This window comes from Ursus americanus, chromosome 4 (assembly GCF_024610735.1).
Source record: "Ursus americanus isolate L20-20 chromosome 4, mUrsAme1.1.p, whole genome shotgun sequence".
Classification (NCBI taxonomy): domain Eukaryota; kingdom Metazoa; phylum Chordata; class Mammalia; order Carnivora; family Ursidae; genus Ursus; species Ursus americanus.
The window spans coordinates 86,990,646-87,017,708 of record NC_142130.1 but is presented as its reverse complement, the minus strand read 5'-3'; the positions used below and the strand labels follow the sequence as shown (position 1 = coordinate 87,017,708).

The 27,063-nt window shown below is 47.1% G+C and overlaps 1 protein-coding gene across 3 annotated transcripts in view; it reads right to left on the bottom strand.

The window, feature by feature from the left end:
• The window catches only part of HUNK (hormonally up-regulated Neu-associated kinase), a 102,206-nt gene that overhangs the window by 60,745 nt on the left and 14,398 nt on the right, over positions 1 to 27,063 (bottom strand). Inside the window, exons 1-2 of one of the 3 annotated variants that reach the window (XM_045785507.2) lie at positions 3,266 to 4,866; positions 1,290 to 1,582 (exon numbers count right to left, since the gene is read on the bottom strand). In XM_045785507.2, coding sequence (XP_045641463.2) covers positions 1,290 to 1,582; positions 3,266 to 3,346 — 374 coding nt within the window. In that variant the 5' untranslated portion in view covers positions 3,347 to 4,866. Of the gene's footprint in view, positions 1 to 1,289; positions 1,583 to 2,981; positions 3,204 to 3,265; positions 4,867 to 27,063 lie in introns of those variants that run through there. The other 2 variants (XM_045785510.2, XM_045785506.2) reach the window with 2 other exon arrangements.

The window sequence follows — 27,063 nt, the reverse complement described above, 5'->3', positions numbered from 1 at the left end:
ATACTGTTTGTTTCCTTTTATACGGAATGTCCAAAACAGGCAAATCCACAGACAGAAAGCAGACCAGCGGCTGCCAGGGCTGGGAGGAGTAGGGGAATGGAGAGTGACTGCTGATCGGTACAGGGCTTCTTTTTTGGAGAGAGGAAAATATTCTATAATTAGATAGTGGTAAGAGTTGCACAACTCTGTCAATATGTTAAAACGGCTGGACTGTACACTTTAAAATGCTGAATTTCATGGTATGTGAATTGTACTCAATACCAAAAATATTAAACATACGTGTGCATGTATACACACACACACACACGCAAGCACACACATTTCATGACTTGACCTTGCTTTTTAAAATGATAATCAACGAAACATGACCCCTAATTTTTCTCAACAACCCAGAGTAATTATTGATCCTAATTTCAAGGAGGAAGAACTATATGCATTTATTGGTGAAGTCCACATTTCCCTGGGAGGAAAAGAGGGCCACTTTTTAAATATTTTTCTTTTTTTTCCCCATTTTCTTTTGATACAGAACTAAAAATGGTAATGTTGCCAAGAATGCTATTTCCATTCCCTTCTCCTCGTGGAGCTCCTCCTCAGGAGGGAACAGACTGTTCAAGAAAAAGTCTGATTTTCATAAGCATTTGCAAGGTGAGCCTGGCTTGTGGGAAACACCCCTCCTTTGCAAGAGCAAGTTCATAATTTCAATGGTGATTCAATTCAGTTGAATAAAATAGCTACACAGCAACAACCACAAGTAAAGCAAATGCAATGAGAGCCCCATCCCTAACACTAGCTGAAAAACAACCTCATGCCATCTTAACATTGATTCTTCTTTCAGGCTCCTGAGCAACTGGTCTCATCATACTTTGAAAATAAAAAGAGCAGCCAACACTCAACATGGCCCTTATTACGTACCAAGCCCAGTTCCGAGCACTTTCATATATTCACTCATGGCATTCTATCTATGAACCCTTACACCAACCACAAGATAAGTATCATTACTATTCCCATTTTACAGAAGAAGACACTGAGGTTCAGAGTGGCTCAGTAACTTGCCCGGGGTCACACAACTGTGAAAGGGTAGAGCCAGGATGCAAAGCCAGGCAGCCTGGCTTCTGATGTCACTCTCTTCACCCCCCGAGGGCATGAACCCAGCTCCCAAAATAATTCCGTGACCCATGCAGAGGAACCGTAAAGCCCGCTGCCACCATTCAGCCGTGCACAGAGCACACGGAAGCGCCGGCCGGCCATTCGGCGCAGAGTCGGTGATCATCGCGGGGCACGGCCCTTACCTGTGCACCACCCCAGCCCGGTGCAGGTGCTCCACGGCCGAGATGAGCTGCCGGATGTATCTGCGGGCTTCGGGCTCCTCCAGCCGCTTCTTCTCATAGATCTTGTGCATCAGGTTGCCCCCGGGACACAGCTCCATGACCAGGTAATAGCTGTTCTCCGTCTCCAAGATGTCAAGGAGCTGGGTGATGTTGGGGTGGCGGATCATTTGCTGAATCTGCCCCTCTCGCCGCAGGTTCTTGGTGACGTAAGTGTCCTTTTTGGCTCTCTTCTTGTCAATGACTTTTATGGCCACCTGAGGAGACACCGAGAACGTGGCTATGGTCAGACACTGCAAGCAAAGGCTACCCCCTCACCACGCACAAGAACCCAGGAGAAGAAAAATGTAACGTCAGGAACCAGATCCAATTATTAAGGGAGAGAGTGAAATTAGGCAGACTTGAATGGTCATCTGCAAGGCGCCGTGAAGAGTCAGTGTCGAACTTGGTTGTCCGCGGCCAGAAATGCCGGGTTCTACTCCAGCCAGGGGCCTCTCCTGGCTCCTTCTCGGCCGAGCCACCATCTGTCCCGGGGCTGGGTTTCCCGCGGCCTCCACTTCTGAAAGAGCTAAATCTGCCCCCATCTTCAGCTCTAGGGTGTGGTGGGGGACCTGGGGGACGCAATGCCCTCTCCTTCCTCCCGCCCTTTCCTGCCCTGCGCCAGGCCCTCTGGCCTCGTGTTCTCCTCTTTCCCTCGGTGAGCTATGGCGCGGGTTCGCTCTTGGCCCTACCTTAGGATCCCGGCGGCTGCTGCCCCAGGGCTGTACCCCAGCTACCCACAGGACATGCCCCCTGGGTCACTGCCCCCCCAATTAACATGTCACACGCACAGACCCTCCAGCCTTGCAGAAAGGCAGGGAAAGAGGGAGGGGAGGGAAGACTGTCTTTTCCAGCCAAATCTGCACCCCTCCCTTCGGTGGCGTTCACCTCCCGGCTCACTGGGCCCTAAAACACACCGCCGTTTTTGCGCTTTATGACCTCGCTCCTCTTACTGTGAGATCAGCCGCCGACATCATGTGGATTCCTTGTGCTGATGCCTCCTCACGCTTCCTTCCTCTCTGTTTCCACGCCACCGGTCGGTTTATTTAGGGCTATGCCTCCAGCGTGCAGATGCACGGTCCCTGGGACTTGAACAACCCAAGGGACATTCTCCTGGAAGGCTACTGAGCAGGGTGCGGAGCCCAAAGAGTGGTTCTTCCACTTCTACTTAGCTCCTTTTGTGTGATTATATAACTTCCATAATATACTCAATATATTAGTACAGAGTTATGCTATAGATCAAAAATAAATGATTGGTAGATGACTGACAGATGACATTTGCAGTGAGGAGCTCACACGTTACTTTCCTGACATAGGCTTGTGATTAAAACATAATTAAGTCTTGGGGGCACCTGGGTGGCTCAGTCGGTTAAGCGTCTGCCTTTGGCTCAGGTCATGATCTCAGGATCTCGGGATCCTGGAATCGAGTCCCGCATCGGGCTCCCTGCTCAGTGGGGAGTCTACTTTTCCCTCTGCCCCTCCCCCCTGCCTGTGCTCTCTTTCTCTCTCTCTCTCTCTCTCTCACTCTCGCTCTCTTTCACATAAATAAATAAAATCTTTTAAGATAATAATAAAGTCTGGCCACCACTAGCCTGGACAATGACGTCAATGTCCTACCTCTTTTCCCTGGTGCTTGTCCCGACTCCCCTTGAAGTCACTCTATGCTCTGCCTCGAAATCTGTGGGTCTGGAACTCTGATTTCTTGCTTAAAGCTATTCAGGACTCACTGCTGCCTACAAGACAAGGTCCACACTGTCTGGCCCAGCTCTCAAGCTCCTGCCCCGGGGGCCGGTCTCCTCTCTCTCCTGAATACATGCCAGGTTACCCTCCAAGCTTGTGTTCATGCCACCCTCCCCCCCATCCAAACATCCCAGTCCTTGAGCCACTAACTCAGGTCCCACCTCCCTGCCAGCGGGTGCTTTCACTCCTCTTCCCCAGAGCCCACGACAGCCATCAGCTGTGGTCCCACTGAAAGCACTCATCCCTTGAAGCGGGGACCACGCCCCTCTTCAACACCCAAAGCTCTGCATAAACTGTAAGGGACCAAAGGTCACTACCTGAGCAAATCATTGAACCTTTTTATTTTTAACCATTGAAGCCAAAATAGCTGTAAACAGCTTAATTTATTATCTTTTCTGGAGAGCAGTCTCATATATTTTTTAAAAAATTTTAAATTGACATATAACGGTACAGTAGTTTTAGGGATTGGAGACTTGTAGGTCCTACAAATGGATTACCACAATAAATTTAGTTAACATCCATCACTACCCATAGTTACAACTTGCGTGCGTGTGTGACACGAACTTCTAAGATGTTCCGTCTCAGCAACTTTCAAATATACAAGCCGGTATTGTTAACTACAGTCATCATGCCTTATGTCATAACACTAGGACTTATTATCTCGTAACTGGAAAAGCTTGTGCCTTTTGAACCCTTTCACCCATTTTAATGGGGGATTTTCAGGTCCTTATTCCAAAGATACCACTGAGAGGGGACAATCAGCCAAGGGACCAGAAAAGCTGGGGGTCTGCTGTAGCCCAGGTCAGCCTGAGGCCAATGGTGTCCCCCCACAGAAGTTAAAGTTACACTTTGGCTGTAGTTTGGCCCCAACAAGGTCAGGAAATGCTAGACTAAAAGCTTTAAAAACTGTACTCATTCAGGACCAAAAAAAAGAAAAAAAAAGAAAAAATATATATATACATATCTACAGACACACATGCACACGTCTACACACGCACTGACACCCATACCCACATATACACGCATATCGGGGCGTGTGCGTGCATGTACCCGTATGTATACATCCATTGTCTCGCGGGGGTGGAGAGAGAGGGATGCTGAAAAGTACCATTAGATTCTGTCTCTGCTTGAGTCTGTGTTGCAATGGTTTAAAAATTACACCCTCTGGCAAGGAAATTCTTAAAAGTCCTATGAACAAACAATAGTCTGAAAGCCCGGCAGTAATATGATCAGCCTTTTTCAACAGAGCACACAATAATTATTAGGATAATTTATTTAGCTCTTCAATTGCCTGTCGTAGGTTATATAACGGCCACCCAAAGACTTTCAGTCTTACTCCCTGGAACGGGTGAACGTGGCCTTATTCGGAAAAAGAGAAGAATCTGGAGATGAGATTAACTGGGACCATCTGAGTGGGCCCTGAATGTCAGCTCAAGTGTTTTATGAAATAGAGGCCGGGGAGCGGGGGGATTTCGCACAAATACACAGAGGAGCAGGCTGTGGGAAGGAGGAGAGAGACGGCGGCGATGGCCCACAAGCCACGGCACGCCGTGGCCACCAGAGCCATCGGAGGGAGCACGGCCCTGTCAACACCCTGATTTGGGTCCAATGACATTGATTTTGGACTTCTGGCCCCCAGACCTGCGAGAGAATACATTTCTGTTGCTTTAAGCCACCAAGTGCGTGGGATTCTGTCACGCAGCCCCGGGAAACTCGCGCACCAGCTGTGCCCCCCTGTCATTGGGTACCTTGGTTCCCACATTCTACTGGTTCTGAGAGCCCCCCCGTGAAGACCCCAAGCTCCCAAGTCACCCCATTAACCCCCCTCCATGTTCACGCACCACCCCGTCCCCCCACTTTTAATTCACCCCCGACACTTATCACCTCTGCCTTGATAATACTGAAAATGGAATGCCGTTCTTGATTACATCAGCGTCATCTGTAACAACTGAAATGGGAAACACTGAGCAGGAAATTAAGAAAAAGGCAGTCAGTGATCAGCAAAGGGAGGCATCTAATTTAATTTGACAGTAATCAGAGATTTGCAGGCAGAATAGATCTAACACTGATTCTAGCAGGTTGAAGCGCGACATGCTGATGGGGCTCTAGCTGAAAAGAGAAACTGCTTGAGTTAGGAGAGTTTTACAAAGTAAGAATTAAATGGGTGCAGACTCGCTGAAGACCAGGGCAAGGACCCAACTGGAAACGTGTGTTTGGGGAGGGTGGGTGGGGGGTGTGGAGGGAGGACGGAAGCCTCGCTGTCATCCTGAGCCCATCAAGAGAACCAATTTTGCTGTGGAAGGTGAATCCGACGACTCCAGCTCTTCAACAGACTCAAGTTGCAAAGTCTCCCGAAATCTTACAAAAGGAATCCGTTTTCAAAGGTTGCCCCCATGGTCCCAAGACGAGTCACCGAGTCTTGACGTGGTGGTGGAAAATTAGCAGCGAGAGAGTAATACGGCTCCGGAGGACCACAGATGAAACAGATTATTCACCAACTTCTCTCGTCAAGTAAGAAACTGCATTTCTCACAACCTGGTCACTCCTACCTCTCCACCCGACCCTGCTCCCACCAAAAAAAAAAAAAAAAAAAAAAAGTCTACCGATGATGGATAAGATCAGCAAATTTAAATAGCTAAGCTCCTAAGAAAGGAAAGGAAATCCCCCCCAAGGCCAAAATAATGAGTATATCTAAGATAACTGGGTGGCAGCTATGGGGTGGGGAATACAAGATACAGGAGAGGGGTGCCTGGCTCAGGTCCCGATCACAGGGTTGTGAGATCAAGCCCAGAGTCAGGCTCCGCGCAGCATGGGGTCTGCTTGAGATTCTCTCTCCCTCTCCCTCTGCCCTTCCGCTCATGTTCTCTCTCTCTAAAATAAATAAATAAGTATTTAGGGGGGAAAAAAAGATGCAGGAGAGAAGGGGTAACTGCAGGTAAGAAGATTCTGAGAATGGAAAGGAAAAGGTGGAGGGGGTCTGCTCCCCATGGAAGAGGAGGAGCAACACAGGAAAGGGGGAGGAGCTCAGGCGCTGGGACCCCAATCCCACAGAGAAAGACGAGTTGCAGAAAAGAAGTCCTGTTTCATGGCCTGTATGAGGAGGGAAAATTCCAACGCTGAATTGTCCTCACAATGAGGGATGCACAAAATCATCTGACCCCAACACGGCACACACGCGTACCTAAGATAATGTGCATGAAGCACTGAGTACGATGTGGGGCACGTAGTGAGTGCTCCTTAAATTGATGCTCTTACTATCATTACCATGTTACCTTCACTGAAGCACGACAGAGAGGGTGAAAAAGCACTCCAGCTTAGTTCAGCTAAGAAAAAAAAAAAGTGCATTTCCTTCCCCAGCAGATTAAAAAAGAAACCTGGACCACGTATCGGCGTCCTGAACTCTCTGGAATAGAGTTGCTTTTAAATCCCAAGGCAGTGGTTTAATATCAGCCTAGTCTCTCATCTTCTTTAAATATTGACTTAGTTGAGACTGTCTACATAGGATCAGAGTTAACAGGATTTAAAATTCATCCCTTCATCCTCGATCACCCTCCACTGCCTTTAAAATTCATTACTCTCAAACACATTGAGAATTGTAGATGTGTCCAATCTCTAAAATGGAAAGACAGATGCAAAATGAATCTTCCATATGACTAAGAAAAAGAACGCTACCTAAGACCGACTCTTTAATATCACAAAAACATAAATGTATGTTTCACCCTTTCTACAACGTGTGCTGTGTTTTTGAAAGTTCAGAGTCTTTCTTTAATCAAAGTGCTTTTATACCATGTTTTAAATAATCAGAAGGCACAGGGAGTAAGAGGCCATGACCAACTGAATTTTCTTTTTACATGGAAATTAGCCAAAAAAGGAGCGTTCTTCCAGAATGCTTTGGTTTCTTTTCTTTCGTTTTTTTTTTAAGACTTACTTGAGAGAGTGCGCACACTCGAGTACACACGCACGTGAGCAGGGGGGAGGGGCAGAAGGAGGGAGAGGGAGAGAATCTTCAAGCAGACTCCCTGCTGAGCACAGAGCCCTACCTGGGGCTCGATCCCAGGCCTCTGAGATCATGACCTCAGCCAAAACCAAGAGTTGGGCACTTAATGGACTGAGCCACTCAGGTGCCCCCAGAATGCTTTGGTTTCTTAATGAATAATGTATGTTAAACTCAAATGACTCTTTTCTTCTTCAGCAAACATTTACTAAGCACCTAAAATACACCTAATACCGTTCCACATGCCAAATGTACACTATGGAATAGACATGGATCTTCAGGCTCTCTCACGGGGAGAACGGATTCTTTGTCGTGGTTCAAGATTACCATCTGTTACGGACTAAAGTATGTCCTCCTGCCACAAAATTTGTATGTTGAAGCCCAACCCCCAAGGTGACTGTATTTGGAGAAAAGGGCCTTTAGGAGGTAATTAAGATTAAATGAGATGATAAGGGTGGGGCCCTAATCTGATAGAACGGTGTCCGTATGAAAGGAGGAAGGGACACCACAGATGTCTCTGTCTCTCTGTGTACACATAGAGGAAAGGTCATGCGAGGACACGGCAAGAGGCCGGCCATCTACAAACAAGGAAGGAGGCCTCACCAGAAACCAACCCTACTGACACCTTGATCTTGGACGTCCAGCCCCCAGAACTCTAAGAAAATAGTGTCTGCTGCTCACACCCCCAGTCTGTGGTCTGTGGTTATGGCCGCCCAAGCGGACCAAGAGATCATCCAAGCATCCTATAATTCTATGGGATTCCCTTATCCTGCAGAAGAATGAAAATGTAAGTAAGAGCCAAGGGCTCATGTCCCTTCACTGAGGGCTGGGGCCAGACCTGTTTCTTTCCTGATCTCACCTGCTTTCCACACTCTGGCGGATGACAGGATGCCACAGCATGGTAGCTGGGCCTGTGGGCTCCAAGGCCCAGAGCCTCGACTACAGAACCTATTTCTGCCACTGCTAGCCTGGACCTCTCTAAGCCTTAGATTCTTTACTTTAAAAAAAAAAAAATGCAAGGAAGGAAAATAGTGCATACCTCATAGGGATGCTGGAGAAGTGAAGGAGGCCACCCAGAAAGGCTGTTCAGCGCTGGGAGCATTCATGGAAGCCCTCCATGAATGTTCACTGCTGGGAGCTGCACGTCTGGTGCAAGAGGAGTCCACACAGAGCCAGGAAGCCCCGCCCCAAGGCTCCCGTCCTCACCGCCCCCTGACGTCCTCACATGCCCCCACCCCCTGTCCCCGTCAGGAGGCCCTCCGCCTCCTCCCTCCTTACACGATGATGGCCCATGTGCCACCCTCCCACCTCTACTTCCAGCTTCTCCGCTTCCATGACCCGTATACTGGTGAGACCCAACACCTACCTCGTCGTGTTCACACCTCTTTTCTGAGCTCTGTCTCCACCATCCCCTCTGGGGGGCCTCCCCAGTCCTACCCCCAACCCCGGCCTGGAATTCCCTCCCCCAGGGCCCTCTTCCTTGGCCAGGCCCCACTCCCTTCTGACCTCAGATGACAGCTTTCTTCTCCACCCCAGACTGTCTCAGGCCACCGACACTTCCTCAGCTCTCATGCCCAGCACACACACTTAACAGTTTGGGACGCCTTCACTGATATCTCTGCTGTCCGGCCTCCTCTCTTTTGTGTTCCCAGCTTCTAGCTCAGTGCTTGGCTCTTGGAGAGCTACTGGGGAGAGAAAGGAAGGGAAGGAGAGAAGGAAGGAAAGAAGGGAGGGCGATGGTCCCACCAGTCGGCCACAGGTGGTCAGTATGGTGGCTTCTTGGTCACCTCTACTGCCGTGGGTAGGTCTGACCACTCAAGCCCTCCCCATCCTCAGCTACAAGACAGGCAGACCAAAATCCTTCCCTTCCACCATTAAAATTATAAAATGTGGTGCCTCCTGTGGACGTGTTTCAGCTTGTGCGTGATTACGAGGCAGAGACACAGACGGTCCCTCTTTGAGAAATGTCACCTTCCGGGAGAGGCTTCCCAGACCCGCCCACTTCCAGCTGCACCCGTGCCCTCTACCCCCACCGTGGCACTCGCCATCTCTTACTCTATTGTGCGTTTCCACTGGGCTGTAACGGGCTGTCCCTCCTTCACAGCATGACATTCGCCCACCTCCACACCCCCTCCCCAGACTCTGGGATCGGCCCTGCTGGACCCCTCGCAGCTTTTTTCAAGCCTCATCCCTTTCCTAGAACCCTCTTCTCGAACCCTCTTCTTGGCATTAGTCCCACTGTCACTTCAAATGGTGACCTGCCCTTACATCCCCAGTGCCTGGCACAGTGTCAGGAACAGAGGAGCTCAATACACATGGACTAGAGGCAAAGGATGTGCAAATTAAGGAAAACAGGAGAAAAGGAGAGAGGACGGGTGCCTACAGACACAACCAGTGTGCCTTGTGGATGCCTGTGGACAGAAGCCATACAACTTAGACTAAATGCTAGTGGAAGCAGATCAGAGGACACTGAACAAAGAGTATCCCTGGTGGCCCTCTCTGGGTGAGTCAGAGAGAGAAAGAAATGTAGGATCACTGCCAAGCTAAAGGCAGTGGGCTGATGTCCTCTGCTCACCGCCCTGCCATCCCCCTGCATAAAGCCGTTTCGTGCTTCCTAAGTGTCTGGCTGAGTATGGGAGCAGTCACTAAGGAGGGAGGTGCCATGACCAGCGTTAAAGCGCATGTCTGGGACCCTGGCATTCATTCCAGTGCAGAAGATTGTCCCTCGTCACCAGCCACCCCCTGGTGCCACCCTAAGTCCCTCTCATCGCAACATCTAACCCTGGACTGAGCATCTGCTGGGGAGCCTTTCTCCCTCCCAAACTTGTCTGACCCATCTGTCACCTTCTCGAGAGCAACTAATCGGGGGGAACAGGAAAGCTCTCCATAAGCAAGGAGCAACCCCCATTTCTCCCAGAGGAAGAGCCAAAGTGCTGACGGTGCCCACGGCTCCCCAACATGCTGCCAGCTCGCTCCCTGACTCCATCACCCCCCGGTCCCCCTCCCATTCCCTCAGCTCACCCACTGCCGCCTTACCGTTCCTCAGATGTGACAGGTGTACCCCACCTGGGGGCTGGGGCCGCACGTTTACTCCCTCACCTCCAAGAGGCTGCTGAGATGTCAGCTCTCAGAGAGGCTTCCCTGATTCACCTGTTTATAGCTATAACGACCCGACACTCAGTACAATCCCCTTACTCCAGCCTGTTCTCCCCCCTTTGCACTGGTTACTTCTTAAATCCTACACAGCTCATTGACTGAGTGTGGAATCTTCCTGACCCTCAAATGCTCCAGAAGGGAAGGCACAGTCCTCTTGTCTCCTTCACTGACATGCTCTTGGCATCCAGAACAGTCCCCGGCACATAGACAACACTCCAGTATTTCTTGAAGGAATGAATGAATGACTACAAGTGTAGTTGGAAGAAAAAGATCCTATTAACTACATCAGGATCTTATAGACTGAATTGTGTCTCCCCGTCCAGTTCATATGTTGAAACCTAAACCCTCATGTGACTATATGGAGACAGGGCCTTTAAAGAGGTAATTACAAGTAAACAAGAAAATGGGAGGGGGGGTCCTCTCATCCTTATAAGGTCTCCTTATAAGGACAGGAAGAGACGCCAGGGGTTCACGAGCACAGAGAGAAGAAGGCAGCCATCTGCAAGGCCAGCAGAGGGGCCTCAGGAGAAACCAAACCTGCTGACACCTTGATCTTGGACTTCCAGCCTCCAGAGCAGTAAGAAAATAAATTGTCTGTGGTTTAAGCCACCTGGCCGTGGCACAGTGTGATGGCAGCTCTCCCAGCCTAACACAGAACCTTTACAAAAGTTATTAGTCATAACAGAATGGCTTCCTCTCTACATCGCATTCTAACAATAAAGTCTGCACCAACGATGCTGGACGAAACGAATCAGGCAGGGGGTGAGCTGGAGGGACTGTCCCTAAAGCCAGAAGAAAATGACAACGGGCCGAGGGCTCTGAGGCTCTGGGCTCCAGCCCAAGCCTGAGCTGATGTACAAGGGCTGAAAACTGTGGTGATTAGCATGACCCAGCGGGGAATTCTGAATATCAACTGGTTTCACGCCTTCTTCCCCAAAAATGATATGTGTAAATGCATCCGAGTGGAACGTGCGCCTGTGTGCACGGTACTTATTTCACAGAAAGCAGAAAATATCCTTTGCTGGCTTTATAATGAATTTCAAGGTTGCTCTGATTCACAGAGAGACGATGCTAGACAGCAAACACATCGCTGTCTTTTATAGGGGTCCATTAATTGCTGTTATTTATGCAGCCAGCGTGACAGCTTCTGACCCCGGGCTCCCCGCCGGCCACCCTCCCGCTGCTGTGCACTCCAACCTGTCTTCTCGTAAATGAGGGAGAAAAGTTTCCCTCCCCAATTTAAACAAGAGAGCTCATTAGGACATGATTTGGCAACGATAACAGAACCCAGCGCTGGGTAAAGGCAAAGAGCTCAACTCTGGTGGAAGAAAAAAAAAAAAAAAAAAAAAAAGCCAGCTCACAGCACGCCTACCCTGTGGAGTTCTGAAACCGCAGTCGCTGGGATTCTCTGTGCCCAGACCCCAGCTCCAGTTCAGAAAGCAAATCACGTCCTGACACCCTAGAAACATTCTGCTGGTGGGAAACCAGAAACTGGTTCCTGCAAGGAAGGAAAAATGCAAACTGGAGAATTTTCACATGGCAAGGTGCATATCAAGGGCAGTAGCTATGCAAACTGGAATTCTTATGAAAACCCTATCTACATAGACAGAGTATGCACGTCTCTTCGTCGTCAAAACGTATTTATTATCTGCAGGATGAAAAGTAACCCCAGATTCTGGTGCCCAGAGTTCTCTAAAGGGGAGAGGAAGTATGAATTAAAAACAGGTAGTGCTGAAATCATTCCTCTTTGGTTTTGGAAAAGAGTCAAAAGTTGCCCCACTTGGCAACAGATGACAAGGTTTTTTTTACACTGCGTAGAATCAATCTTGGTATTCCCCACTGTGCTTGGCTCCTGAAGTGCCAAATACGCTGAGTCCATAAATACCGAGGTTAAAAACCTGAATACCCAGTTGTCTCCAACACCCTTCAACTCTGATCTCTCAGCAACCCCTTCCTGCTCCATTTTTCCTCCAGTTTGGCCCCGTTTTTAATTACCCAGAATATCACTTGGTGACAATGGAGAGGAAGCCTCAAATGACATCATCTGAAAGCAAATAGGTGGGTGAATCCAAAACAACATGGGTTGGGTAGGCACGACGACCCCTGGCCATCCATCACTATCAACATGCTAAGAAGAGCAGCCTCCCCACTGCCCATATGGACAGCCTGCACCCCAACCCTCCCCAGCCAGCCTCGCCAAAAACCGTAATTACCACAGTTCTCTGCGCTCCTGTCCTGGAGGCCATCACCAACCCTGCCTGTTGCCGGAGCAGCTCTTTCCTCTCTCCCCTCCTGGCAACCAGTCACCAAGTCTCCTCCAGAAGTTTCCTTCCTTGCCATGACTATTGCTCTGGTCAGCCTTCTAAGACATTAGAGTCTGAGACATTAGAGTTTTCCTTCTAAGGATAGTTATGATTGTCCTTTAAAATAAACTTGATTCCTTCATGAGAAATGAAAAAATGCTTCTTGATCTGGCACCAGCCCCCTGACCTCCCTCGCTGCTTTTTTTTTTTTTTTTTGAACATTTTATTCTATTTTCCATCCTCTCAACTTTCATTGACCCAGCTGCTTTTGATCAAATATTTCCACATAATAGTCAGAGTTAAGACATAGGGTCCTTGAGGTCTTGGTTGTTCTTTTGTATTATTTCTTTTGGTAACACACCTACCATAAAATAAACCATTATTAAGTATGTTCATTTTTGTTGTGCGGCCATCACCACCCTCTGTCTCCAGAACAGTTTTCATCTTGCAAAACTGAAGCTCTGTCAGTCTCTTCAACAAACGGTGTTGGAGAACTGGACAGCTACAAGCAAAAGAATGAAACTGGACCACTTTTCTACACCGTACACAAAAATAAACTCAAAATGGATTAAGGACCTAAATGTGCGACCTAAAACCATAAGAGCCCTTGAAGAGAGCCCAGGCAGTAATTTCTCTGATATCAGCCATAGCAACATTTTTCTGGATATGTCTCCTGAGGCAAGAGAAACAAAAGCAAAAGGAAACTCTTAGGACAACGTCAAAATAAATCTTCTGCACAGCAAAGGAAAAATCAACAACACTAAAAGATAACCTACTGCATGAGAGAAGATATTTGCAAATGACATACCCGATAAAGGGTTAGTGTCCCAAATATATAAAAAACTGATAAAACTCAGTGCCAGAAAAAACAAATAATCCAATTAAAATATGGGCAGAAGACATGAACAGACACTTCTCCAAAAAAGACATCTGGATGGCCAGCAGACACACCACTCATCATCACGGAAATGCAAGTCAAAACCACAATGAGAGATCACCACACACCTATCAGAATGGCCAAAATCAAAAATGCAAGAAACAACAAGTGCTGGTGAGGATGTGGAGAAAAAGGAATCTTTGCGCACTGCTGGTGGGAATGCAAACTGGTAGGAGCCACTATAGAAAACAGTATGGAGGTTCCTCAGAAAGTTAAAAATAGAACTACCATATGATCCAATAATTCCACTACTGAGTGTTGACCCACAGAATGCAAAAACACCAATTCAAAAGCATATATGCACCCGAATGTTTACTGTACTATTATTTACAATAGCCAAATTATGGAAGCAATCTAAGTGTCCCTTGATAGATGAACGGATACAGAAGATGTGGTATATGTATACAATGGAATATTACTCAGCCATAAAAAAGAATGAAATCTTGCCATTCGCAAAGACATGGATGGATGTAGAGGGTATAATCTTCAAGATTAGTCAGTCAGCAAAAGACAAATACCTTATGATCTTACATGTGGAATTTAAGAAACAAAACAAATGAACAAAGAAAAAAAAGAGACAAACCAAAAAACAGACTCTTTACTATAGAGAATGCACTGATCTTGGCTATTACCGCGAGCGTTGATGAGATATGGTACATTTTTTTCTCGTACTTTGCAACGTCTGACATGTATTTTTTACACTTAGAGCACATGTCAGTTTGGCTCAGGTATGTTTCTAAGGTTCAACAGCCACATGTGGCGAGTGGTCAGGGTGTTGGAGAGCGCTGTCTGGGCTCGATGGCTCTGGCCAAGTCACTTACCCTCTGAGCCCCGGACACAGCGCACTGCCTGCCTGAGACAAAGCACTCAGCGAAAAAGTCTGAATGAATGAATGTTTTGAAGAAATGCTCCTCTGTCTCATCTACAAGCTGCGTAGATTACCCATCACACTTTGTATTTGTAGTGAGAATGAAATCACACCTTCTATTTTTTTTATTTAAATTCAACTAGCCAACATACAGCACACCATTAGGTTCAGATGTAGAGTTTAATAATTCATCAATTGCGTGTAACACCCAGTGCTCACCACATCATGTGCCCTCCTTAATGCCCATCACCCGACTACCCTGTTCCCCTACCCACCTCTCCTCTAGCAACCCTCAGTTTGTTTCCTACAGTTAAGAGTCTCTCATGGTTTGTCTCCTTCTCTATTTTTTTTTTAATATTTTATTTATTTATTCGACAGAGATAGAGACACCCAGCGAGAGAGGGAACACAAGCAGGGGGAGTGGGGGAGGAAGAAGCAGGCTCATAGCAGAGGAGCCTGATGTGGGGCTCGATCCCATAACGCCGGGATCATGCCCTGAGCCGAAGGCAGACGCTTAACCGCTGTGCCACCCAGGCGCCCCTTGTCTCCTTCTCTATTACGTTCACACCTCTATTAGAACAAAACCAAGGGAGGAGTCGCAGAACTGAGAAATCCTGGACAAACAAACCTAACCACAATAAATGTCAGGTTATTCATCTGAGGGGGTAATAATGGCGGCCAAGGTACATCACGCAAAGAGCTTGGTACACAGTAACCATTCATTAGCTGTAGTTACAACGGAGCAAACACAGTGACAACACAGTGGGATAGGGTATGATTGATCTCTGCAGATAGCGCTAATGGGGGAGAAAACGAAAGTCAGTACTGCCCGGGGAGAGGGGCTATCTCATGGAAACCTGGAGGGATGGGCTGCTCCAGGTGGAAAAGCCTTTCACCAGCCCCGCACTGGGGAGCTGGGGGAGGGCAAAGGCCCCGGGGGAGGGAGAGATGCAGCGGCTCCAGGAAAGGGAGTTGAAATACTCATTGTCCATTAACTGAGCACAGGAATCCTTATCAGCCCTCCCATCTCCTGCCCCCGGGACTGCTGGTGACCCTTTCACATGAGGTCCTCGCTAAACAGCTGCAGACGGCTTCCCCATGCCACGTGCACACACGGCGTCCTTCCCCTCCACTTCCATCACACGCTAAATGTCAGGGCCAGCCCCAGTGCCTGTGTTCATCAGAAAGAGAAAGCTAGGTCTTTTTTCCACTCTGCTCTGATTTATACATGTACATTTATGGTGTCAGTCTGTATAAAAGCAGAATTTGTGTTCCTGCAATGACACCATAAATCCTCCTGGCCTCCCTTCCACTCACTGGGAATACTGAGCGCTCTGCTTCCACTGACAGCAGATAATGGCTCTTAGGAAGGGCAAGGAATTCACAAGCAGATAACAAGGGAACTCGGCGGGAGGTGTGTGCGTGTTTGCACGCATGTGTGCACAGGGTGGGGGCTGCGGGGAGAAGGCCTGGGTGAAACCCGAGCCCTCGAGCACTTGATTCTTTTTTCTTTCTTTAAGTACAGATTGTTCTTTCGATCATTTTAATAAATCTCTCCCAGTGTATCCGTGTGCAAAGGCTGCCATAGTGTAACTGCTTAAGCAACAGAAATTTATTTTCTCACAGTCCTGGAGGCTAGAAGTCTGAGATGAAGTGTCAACAGGGATGGTCTCCCCTGAGGCCTTGCTCCTCAGCTTAGAGATGGCGGCTGCCTTCTACCTGCCTCTTCACGTGGTTTTCCTCCTGCGCCTCTGTGTGTCCTAATTTCCTCTTATAAGGACATCAGTCAGATTGGATTGGGGCCCACCCTAATGACCTCGTTTAAAAGTAATTACCTCTTTAAAGATCCAAATCCAAATATAGTCACATTCTGAGCTACTGGGGGTTAGGACTTCAATATATGAATTCTGCCGGGGAGACAACTCAGCCCATATCCCCCACCAAAACTTCTCACAAATTGTAGTGTTAAGAAAGGAAGCAACGAATCCAAGGGAGACTCACCAACGCTCCCAAGTGGGAGGCAATGTAAAAAAGAAACTCTTTTTATCTCTGTCACCTGTTTTCCCTGCTTATGAGTTTCAAAATACTTTACTACTCTAAGTCACTACCTTCTCTACAAATAAGCATATCTTTTACGTCTTAACTTTGGACATCACTTCCTGCTTATCTTTGGAAAAGGAGGCCGCCATCTTTTTATCTGCATTTGTCATGAGTGGGTTTTTTTTTTTCTTTTCTTTTTTGGCTGCTTTTAGTGATACATGAAGTTTTGGAAACGTCAGATAAAAATGCTTTCTACTCTTTACCATTTGTCCATTTAAGGTTTAGCCAAAAAAAAAAAAAAGAAAAAAAAAAGCAATCAGAGACAGAAAGGGGCGGCAAAAGCAAAACCAGAAAGTTTCCTGAAGCAGATCCCTGTCAAAAATCTGCCAGAATTTCAATCTTTGACCATTAAAAAAAAAAAAAAAAGTCCTCTGTAGTGAATAGTCACGACTTGAATACGCGACTAGAGAGCTGCGATGAATTGCTTAGCTGACTGGAATGGGGGACTCGAGATGGTTTTAGGAAGAAACAACTGGTTTTTGGCTCCATCCTCCTTAAAAGAGGTCTTCGAGCCTCTTGTAGTGACTGCACGTATCAGCTGAGAAGTCACACCCATCCCCAAAGGGGCTGTATTTTCTGTTGCTATTGTCCAGTTTCCTTAAATGCGAGTGTGTTTTAGAAAAAGTTTACTCAAAGCCTTTCTCTTATTTTCTCAAATGCATTTGTGAAAGTGCATTTTTCTTAGCCAATCCCTCTGAAAATGTGACTGTTTAAGAAAGGATCGGGAGTTCCATTTTGTTTCCATTAATGAGAGGGGGTTAACTGTATTTAATAGCGGTTTGGGAACTTGCCTGGGGTGACACAGTGCAGCAATTCCAGGACTGGGACAATCGTTCTGATTCTATCCACGACATCAATGTTCAAAATTCTTGTAACATATAGACATTTTATTCACCATTTAGTCAACTGCCTGCTACAAAAGGTTATTTTTTTGGCAAGAGTAAGTTAATCTGTTCAGCCACGAATTAAAATTATTTTCAATTTAACACTATTTTCAGTACCTCCCAAATATTTTTTTCCTATTCCAATGGCAAAAAAGTAACTAATGAAACAATATTAAATATACACATACAGCAACATGAATATTTATATAGTCAAGTCCAATAAAAGAATCATTTCACGATAGCAGACAATCACCGACTTCAAAAGGATGTTTCCCACTTAAAAGTATGTGATTACTAAGTCTCAAAATACATTTTAAATTCGAGGTATCTTTTTTTATTTTTCATAGACGGATTCCTGGGGTTGGGGTATTATTCTCGGTTTGTGATTTCCTGTGCTCCTGGGTCCCTACCACGAATTTGGGTCAAGTGCCAGTTACCTACTTCTCCCATTAAAATTAATCCAGCTTTGTTATGTCAAAATCAGGCTGCAAAGATTTTAATAGTGTCTTTTATAGGAGAAAAGATATACTGGTTGCAAAGCTCACCTCTCCCCCTCCACCAAAAAAACAAACAACCAAACAAAAAGCTAGTCACTTCGATCATTACCATAGCTTTTTAAAGTAGATCGAAAGTGATAATCTCATTCTCTTGAACACATTTTTCTCATTACATAAAGAAAAGATTAACTAATAGTAGAAACGGTATTAAAAATTCATGTTGTAATTAGGCACGAGTCTCCATGGTTCAGATCAATCAAACAATCAGGGTAGATAACTGTCTAAATAACTTAAGCTACATAAATAATCACGCCAACTGGGGATTCCTTTAGTGATCTAAATTACATAGTTTAGTTACCTATAAGCATAAAATTAATGAGCTGTTTGGACAATTGCCATTTCTCTGTCAACTGCATAGTGTGAAAACAAATAAAAAGGTACACGTATGGGCCACAGTAACCAAGCCATATAAATCTCAACTTGGGACTAGTCTCATTTAGTAAGCACTTGACAAGCAAGACTGCAAGACATACTAGGTTCATTGTCCCTTGAAACTCCCACCGCCTTATGAAGAAGATCCTCTTGTTTTCCCTTTTTACGGGAGGGAAAACTCTTGGTTTACACAGGTTAAGAAACCCGCACACAGGTCGCCCAGCTGGGCCATGGTACAGTCTGGTTTTGACTTCCAGCCCCCAGCAAAGGGGTTTCTCCCCGTGCACAGGGGCCGTGTGATCAGGGTTGGGGCCCAAGCGGGGCTAACCCAGCAGGCTGATTCATGTAAATAGCTCAATCAGGAAATTCTATGTAACCAAGAAAAACAAAAATTTATCTTACTATCAACATTGATCTCTATAAAAGTATAATTCCCAAATCTCTACATCCTTCCACTGCCTCGTGAGACCTGCTTGGCGTCAAGGACGTAGTTCAATCACACCGATTACCAGAACGTGGTTAACAGAGGAAGAAACAGTCCAGGTGGGACAGTGTAAACAGAGAAGAGTGAGTTACAAGTTTAAACGTTAGTTAAACACAGATGTAACTGATGTTAGGTCCTTATCTCTGAGATCTCAAAAGCTCTCCCCAAGAGGTCCTAACAATCCGTCCTGACCAGGCGAGCAGGCCTAACCACTGCCTGTCTCCCCGGGCCAGGCCGGTCACTCTTGCCGGCAGCCTGAGGCCTCCACGGAGCAGAACAGCTGGGACCCCCAGATCCTTCCTAGAGCCTTCAGAGAGAGCGCACCCGCCCCCCACCATTGACACCCTGACCTCAGACTTCTGGCCTCCAGGGCTGTGCGAGAATACATTTCTGGGCGGTCCTTTGTTAGGACAGCCCCGAGAAACAAACACAGGACCCTGAGGTTACCTGGATCGCATCGGTCCTGACACCTGGGAAATTATTTCCAGCCACTCTGCATCCAACCCATCGGGAAGTTAAACATAAACCACAATAAACTGGCGGCTGACTTTGGATAAAGGCTTATTTCCGGAGCACTGATTAACTTAGGTATCACGCAGGGGCTGGACAGAAGGATGGTGTCCAGAGGAGACCTTTGGACTGCGACGGAGCCCTAGAAATGCAGCCAGAACGCCACGGAAAGACCTCTGTTCTACTCAGCTGCCCAAGGACCACCCTTTGTGAAACATCGGGACAGGCACCCATGAGAACCGTTCCTTTTTCATGCCTCAAACCTGGTTCTACCTAAATAACAGGACAAATCGTCGAGGCGGCAAACGCCCCCGTTCACCTAACGTCCTCAGTGTCACAGGGAACAGCGGGGGGACGTGAGGCAGGTGAGACAGAGGGCGGGAGGAAAGGCTTCAGGCTGGGCAGAGCAGGGCTGGCCCCTTGGAAGAAGGGGGCATTCCGGCGGGGCTTGAAGGGGGGGATGGAGGGGGCTGGTGGGGAGCAGAAGGCTAGGGGGCCCCCTTGAAGGACACTCAGAGGACAGAGAACCCACTTTGCCTGGCCCAACACGAATGGTCATGGGCGAGAAATGAGAACACCGTCCGAGGACTGAACAGAGGGCTCTGATCGCGGGGCTGGAAGGGGGAATTCACTCCGTGGCAAGGAGGGAACCGACCAGTCCGGGGCTTTTTTTTTTTTTTTTAAGCAGGGCTGTAGCATGATTAGAGCTCATTTCAGTGTGGTTAAGGTGGATTATGGCCGTGAAAACTGGCATTGTGGAGGATTAACAAGGACTCAACCTGAATGTGGCCAAGGGACGGGTCAGCAGGAGGCGAAATCAAAAAGCCACGTGGAGGTAGAGCTCAGAGGAGCCGCAGAAGACCCGAGAGGGGCTGAGGGAGACGGAGGACACAAGGCGGTGCTGAGGCTGGACAGGAGCAGCAGGGGAGGACGGAGGGGGGGGCCGGAGGGCACCGTGGTCAGTGACGGCAGACAGTGAATCAGGTGCGCCATGCATGAGGGGTCGAATTCGGTCCCTGCAAAAAGATACGTGAACGTCCTAAGTCTCCGGCCCTCCAAATGGGACCTGATTTAGAAACAGGCTCATTGCTGGTGTCGTTATTTCCAGCAAGGTGAGGTCAGACAGCAGTAGGAAGGGTCCCTAACCCAAGATGGCCAGTGTCCTTAGAAGAAGCAGAAGGCCTTGGGAAGATGGCAGGAGCCTGAGTGAGGCCGTTGCAAGGAAAGGAACACCCTGGATTACTGGCAAATCAGCAGAAGCTAGGCGAGGGGCAAGGAAGATTCCACCACATGTTTCGGGGGAAGCGTGGCCCATTGAGACCTCTAGCCTCCAGAGCTGTGAGACCACGAATTTCTATTGCTCTAACCCACCTGGTTTGTGGCACTTTGTTACGGCAAGGCCAGGAAAGTAACAGAGAGTGTGAGAACAGAAGTACGTTTAGCTCGCCAGGAAAGGGCTGCCAGTTTTAAAATCACTTCCCCATGGCATCAAGTGCAGAAAAAGCTTCCCCCCTTATGCTCACATACCTACAGACAGCAGTGGGAGGGGGTGATAACTTCAGAGCAATTTACAATCATTAAAACTATCTCCACTATAACATACATTATAAATGTGTGCAACATTAAGCCACAAAAGAGAGTCAGTTCACAAATGGGATTCCTCACGAGGCTCCTGACAAGCTAACGAGGCATACTGATTGAATGCTGTGAGGATATGAAGGGCTTCGCTTTCAAACCAGCCTCTTTCAAGACGGACAAGACACCGCCCTTGCTCTCAGCCTTCCCAAATCCATTGCCTCACACCAAGCTAGTCTGTCAATCAGCCTCTCTTCACACTTCTGGAAGCCTCTATCTCACCCCGCAGCAAAGTTCAATGCTGGACTTCTCCGTGGGGGTGACCAAGACAGGCCTCGGGAGTCCTGAAGAAAAGAGAGCTCACAAAACGCATATTCAACACACCTACCTTTGCCCTAATAATACTATGAAATATAATAACCACAACACATAAAACAAGTGTGCCAGGTGTTACCACGGCCAGGCAGGTAAACAATAAGGCTGAGAAATACTGCCCTGTGTCACGCACTTCTTTGCCTTCCCATGGAAGCCAGGCCCCCCTGGAGGGCTCAAGGCTCCAGACTGCGTCCAGGGTCCAGTGTTTTCTCGATGGAGCATCAGCAACCCCATCTGCATTTCTGTACTCTCTCTAATCCACCTGGCCTCCCACGTTTCTCTCCCCGAGTCAACTGTCACTCCCGGATGAGCCCCAAGCAACCCTAGCCAAGTTCAGCGCTCCACAAAGCTAGAACGTGGGGAGCAAAGGTGATGAAGCCCCATGGAAAGTCCAGGCAGTGCTCTCCACCCAAAGCCCAAGGAACACCAATGCCCGGGCAGTGTGTCTTTTGGTCCTGACCACGCCACCTCCTTCACTGTCCCCTTGACTTTGCCTGTCTCTTGCTCTTTGCTTGGAGGGTCCAAAGGCCATTTGGGGCTAGTGAATGAATAAGAGAGGATAAGGAAAAAAACCCTAGCACGATGTTATGGATCGAATTGTGTCTCCCCAAAACATGTTGAGGTCCTAACCCCCAGTACCTACGGATATGTGACCTTATTTGGGACGAGGGTCTTTGCAGATGACGAAGTTAAGAGGAGGTCATTAGGGTGGGCCCTAACCCAATATGACTGTGTCCTTATAAAAGGGACATCTGGACACAGAGACAGGCACACACACAGAGGGAAGATGCAGGGAAAATGCCATCTACAAGCCAAGGGACACCTGAGACTACCAGAGGCTAGGAGAAAGGCCTAGAAGAGATTCTCCCTCATAGCCCTCAGAGGGAACTGAACCTATTGCATCTTGATTTTAGACTTCAGCCTCCAGAATCAAATAAATTTGGTTTGTTTGAGACAGAGAGAGAGAATCCCAAGCATCTGAGCAGGCTCCGTGCTCAGTCTGGAGCCAATGACCACCGTGCTCCCTGACTGCCCTCTCCGTCCTTCCCTGTTCCTGTCCAGTCTTAGCACTGACTTGTGTCCTCTGTCTTCCTAAGCCCCTCTCGGGTCCTTTGCAGCTCCTGTGAGCTCTACCTCCATGTTGTCGGTCTCTCTCTCCCTCTGCCCCTCCCCCCCCGTACTCACGCTCTCTCTCACTCAAAAAAAAAAGACATTCCAGTAGAAATTTAAAACACTTTATTCTTCTGAAGGCTATAGAAAGTAAATATACCAGGAAAGCAGAAATTCTATTGGCAATGAATAGTTTCAGAGGGTTGGTTAGCTGGTTGGTTGGTTGGTTGGCTGACTGATCGATGAAACTATTTCTACCTGGAATCAGACAGCACGCAGCATTGCTCAACAAAAACAAATCAGGAGTTCAATCAGCAATATTAATCTCCTTACTGAGAGAGGGGGTTGTTTCTAGGTATTATACTATCTGGTTATAACGCAATTCACTACAGTGAAGTTGCCCGACGTGATTCCTGAGGCTGGCCCTAGCTCGCAGGACACCTAGCATATACGGATATATAAACACCGTGTTTGTTTGCCGGGGCTGCTGTGACAAAATGCCACGGACTGGGGGCTTCAACAACAGAACTTATGTTCTCACAGTTGTGGAGGCTGGAAGTCCAAGATCAAGGTGTCGGCAGGGCTGGTTTCTTCTGAGGTCTCTCTCCCTGGCTTGTGGATGGCCGTCTTCTCCCTGCATCCTCACACAGTCTTCCTTCTGTGTGTGTCAGTGTCCTAATCCCTTCTTCTTCCACGGACACCAGTTGGATTGACCTCATTTTACCATAATCACCTCTTTAAAGGTCCCATCTCCAAATACAGTCACATTCTGAGCGACAGGGGGTTAGGACCCCAACACAGGAATCTGGGAGGATCCAATTCAGCCTAAACACACACCTACACAGACGCAAGCCGTGAACCTCCACACGAGGATGCTCAGGACAACAGCGGCTCGACAAGCACCACAAAACACCAGGCACCAGCTCACGAGCCCTTTCAGAGGCAGAAGCCACACTGAGCAACGATATTTAAAAGGTTGCTTATGCCTGTGCACCAATGAGGCATGGCCCACCCAGCTGTTCACGATAAATCAGAAGTTACTTTCCTAATGCTGAAATTTTCCTCTGTCACACTGAGATGGATGAGCCTCTTAGATTACACACAGAGAAACCCAAAACCATCACATTCCTTTCCCGGGGGGGGGGGGGGAGAAACACGTCTTTTCAAAGACCCCTGCTTTTGATTCTCTCCACTTGCAAGGAATGGTCACCTAGCCCTTATTAAACTGTCACACTATTTACCCATCCAAGGAAGGAATTGCACAGAGCATACTGATGAGTGATCAGCACATTGGGGGATCTTTCTCTTGGAACTCACAGAGGGGGGCTCTCAGACCCCAGTCAAACAGCTGCTGTAGCTCTCAACACACAGGAAGTCTCAGCCCTGGGCCCCTCCATCAGGCTGAATGATGACTCAGGAGACAGAGGGGTCACAGGTCTGGAGGCCCCAGTGAAGGGCATTTCCCCCAAGATCTTAATTGTTACATATGCTGGAGTATGTCTTGTGTCTCCTGGGCAGTGAGTGACACAAACAGACCTGAATTTATTTCTCATCTTGCTTATCTCTCTCTTCTCCAGCAAAAGCAACAAAGTGGACTTTTCCAGACAGGAACCAGGACTGAGTTTGCAGAGTTTTACTTGAGATCCTCCAAAACCCTAGGACACTTAATCCATCACTCTTGAAGGAAAAATGTTCACTGTAACGCTGTAAGTTCTGTTTGCGGTTCACAGCTCGATTCTGACTCCGGGATCCAGCTTTCTTTGAGGGCAGATCTGATTTTTGTGCATGTTCACAGCACATGTGGTGCCTTACCCAGAAACACCCACTGGAGGGGGCCGTTTGGGACAGAAACCCGGGCCTCACTTGGCTTGCCATCCTATGGGCTCTGGAGGAAAGGGGATATATATATATATATTTATTTACTTATTTATATTTATATTTATATTTTTTTCCCCTGACATGCTCTGCTCACCAAATCACGCATCACGGAGCTACAACCACTCAGAGGGAGCCCCTGTTTCCAACTGGTCCACCCCGACGGGATGTCTTTTTCTAAATGGTCTGCCTAGTCATACCTTTTCTTAATTCATACAAAAGCCCATACAGGTTACCAGCAGCTCTGCATAAAGAAGCCAATCAATAAATGTTTGAACGAAAAGACACATGATCATCTCCAATGGCCAAGTAAAGATAATGCTTTCTTTAAAGAAGATTTAATTAATTAATTTATTTATCTATCTGAGCACGCAAGAGAGCTCGAGTGGGGTGGGTGCAGAAGGAGAGGGAGAGGGAGAATCTTAAGCAGGCCCCACACCCAGCCCAGAGCCCCACATGGGGCTCGATCTCATGACTCTGAGATCATGACCCCAGCCAAAATCAAGAGTTGGTTGCTCAACCGACTGAGCCACCCAGACATCCCAAGATAATGGTCTTTTAATTTTTTTAAAGATGTATTTATTTATCTGAGAGAGCACGCACAGAAGTGGGGGGAGGGGTAGAGGGAGAGGGAGAGAGAGCATCTCAAGCAGATTCCCCGATGAGCATAGAGCCTGACGTGGGGTTTGATCCTAGGACCCTGAGATCGTGACCTGAACCGAAACCAATAGTTGCATGCTCAACTGACTGAGCCACCTGGGAGCCCCAAGATAACGCTTTAAAAAAAAAAAAATGGTTACAAATGGAAAATTTCTCCAGCAGTGACCATTCTGACCTCACAGTACACCTAGCAAATGGCTTTGGATTAGGAAATCAGTCTTAAAAAGGATATTCTGAAAATGGGAAGGGTTTTCCTTGGGAGTAGAGGGAATGATTTCGAAAAACAAGAAGTCATCAGCTTTTTTCCGTTTTCCTCTCCCTTCCCCTAAGCCTTACATGACCTTCTCTTCCACAACAAAGAGATCTTAGACATGTTTTCTTCAAAATTTGACATTTAATACTTAAGCTCCAAAATTAGCCCTAATTCAAGAAGTATTCCTGTCCCAGAGGCAGCAGGAAACAATCAGTAGTCTATTCTCACATCCTGGGACAAAACTGGCAACCAAAAGCAGCGGAGAAGGTACATGAATAAAGCAGCCTCTGGGTGGGGGTGGCTTGGGGGACACTGTAAGAGCCGGAAACACAGACATTTCAGCGATAAAAGTCCAAGACAAAAACCGCAACCCAGTCGGGGAATCTACAGAGGTCTCAGATGACGGTGGAAATGACGGGGACTTCTAGCAGAGGGCAAGCGAGCAAAGGCAGCACCGCATCTCCAAACCACAAATGCAGAAGAAATCACAACCCTAAAGACAGTAAAACGTTTTGTTGAGTGTTGAGTAAAGAGTTGGCTACCAAACCAAAACATGGGGAATTAAGCTGTCCAATAAATGTTTCCACATCATTCTGACCTGGTAACTCGGTGGGGAATTATCGCTAGATTTCCTCTTTCTTTCGCCGTTAAAATGACTTTCTACCGTTAAAGGATGCCTCGTGCTGAGAAGGTGACCAGAAGATAAGGCCAGTAAGGATTCAACGATCATACCCTCCTCGCACTCTGTCACCAATCTAAGAAATGTAAGGGAGCCACTAATACTTAGAAAGAGCTGAAAGTAAAAACCAGTCAGCAGAGAAGCCATCAATAGTAGGAAGCTGTGAGGCAGAGAGAAGGGTGGACAAAGGAATACTCCCCATGAGCCATAGAAGCTGCTGGAACTCCAGCAGAGGACAGAGGAAGGAAGTGGGATTCCAGGAATGCAGGCATCTAGGCCCCCTGGGGTGCCGAGTGGCCCGAGTGGCCCATCAGGTCCTCAGAGAGGTGTTGACTGCAGGGCTAAGAGGTGCAGTCTTAATGTCCCTCACTTCCCTTTATGCCTAAAATAAAACTCTATCACTCATGATAAACTCTGAGTATCTGTTTCTCACCATCTGAAAAAGCCTCATTCACACCTACCTTTAAAGGTTAAATATAAACATGAAAGTTTAACAGAAGAGAATAACCAACTGCCACTTGCTCACTAACACAATATTGAATATATTTTCAGGATATATATGTGCTTTACACAGATATACATATACAAAATATATGTGCCCATTGTATATATGTATATTATATATACATACATTACATGCATGTCCATCACATACATGTATACATATGTACATTACCTGTATGTATGTATGTATATATACTTTTTAATGCACATATACATATAAATAAGATATATTGGCAGCCAATTAGATATATCAAATAAGATATCAAATCCCCACTGAATAACCATGAATTTTTATAGACACAGAAACGAAAGTTTGGAGGGTTTGAATACCTTGCCCAAGATCACACAGCTACTAGTAGCAGAAAGATGACAGGAACCCAAGACTGTCGTCCCCTAAAGTCTGTGCTTTAGTACAGATACCATTAGGTTCGACTGCAACCGAGTAAAAAACACAGTCAAAAATTCCCACCCAACAACACAAAGAGTTTTCTGCAGACAACAGCGAAACAGGCAAGACTCATACTTTCTTTAGCAATAATAAACTTCCAAAGTAAAACTAGTAACCAACCCTCTAGTTTACTTAAGCATAAAAAATAAGAGAAAACTAGGGGGAGAAAAGACTAATGGGTTTGACTAGACAAAAATGAATAGTCTATCTGCCCCACTCAAAAAAGAAGGAGGCAGAAAATGACTCAAAAGACCAATGACCAACTGGGAGAAAATATTTGCAATGTATCAAAAATAAACAACTAATATCCTTAAC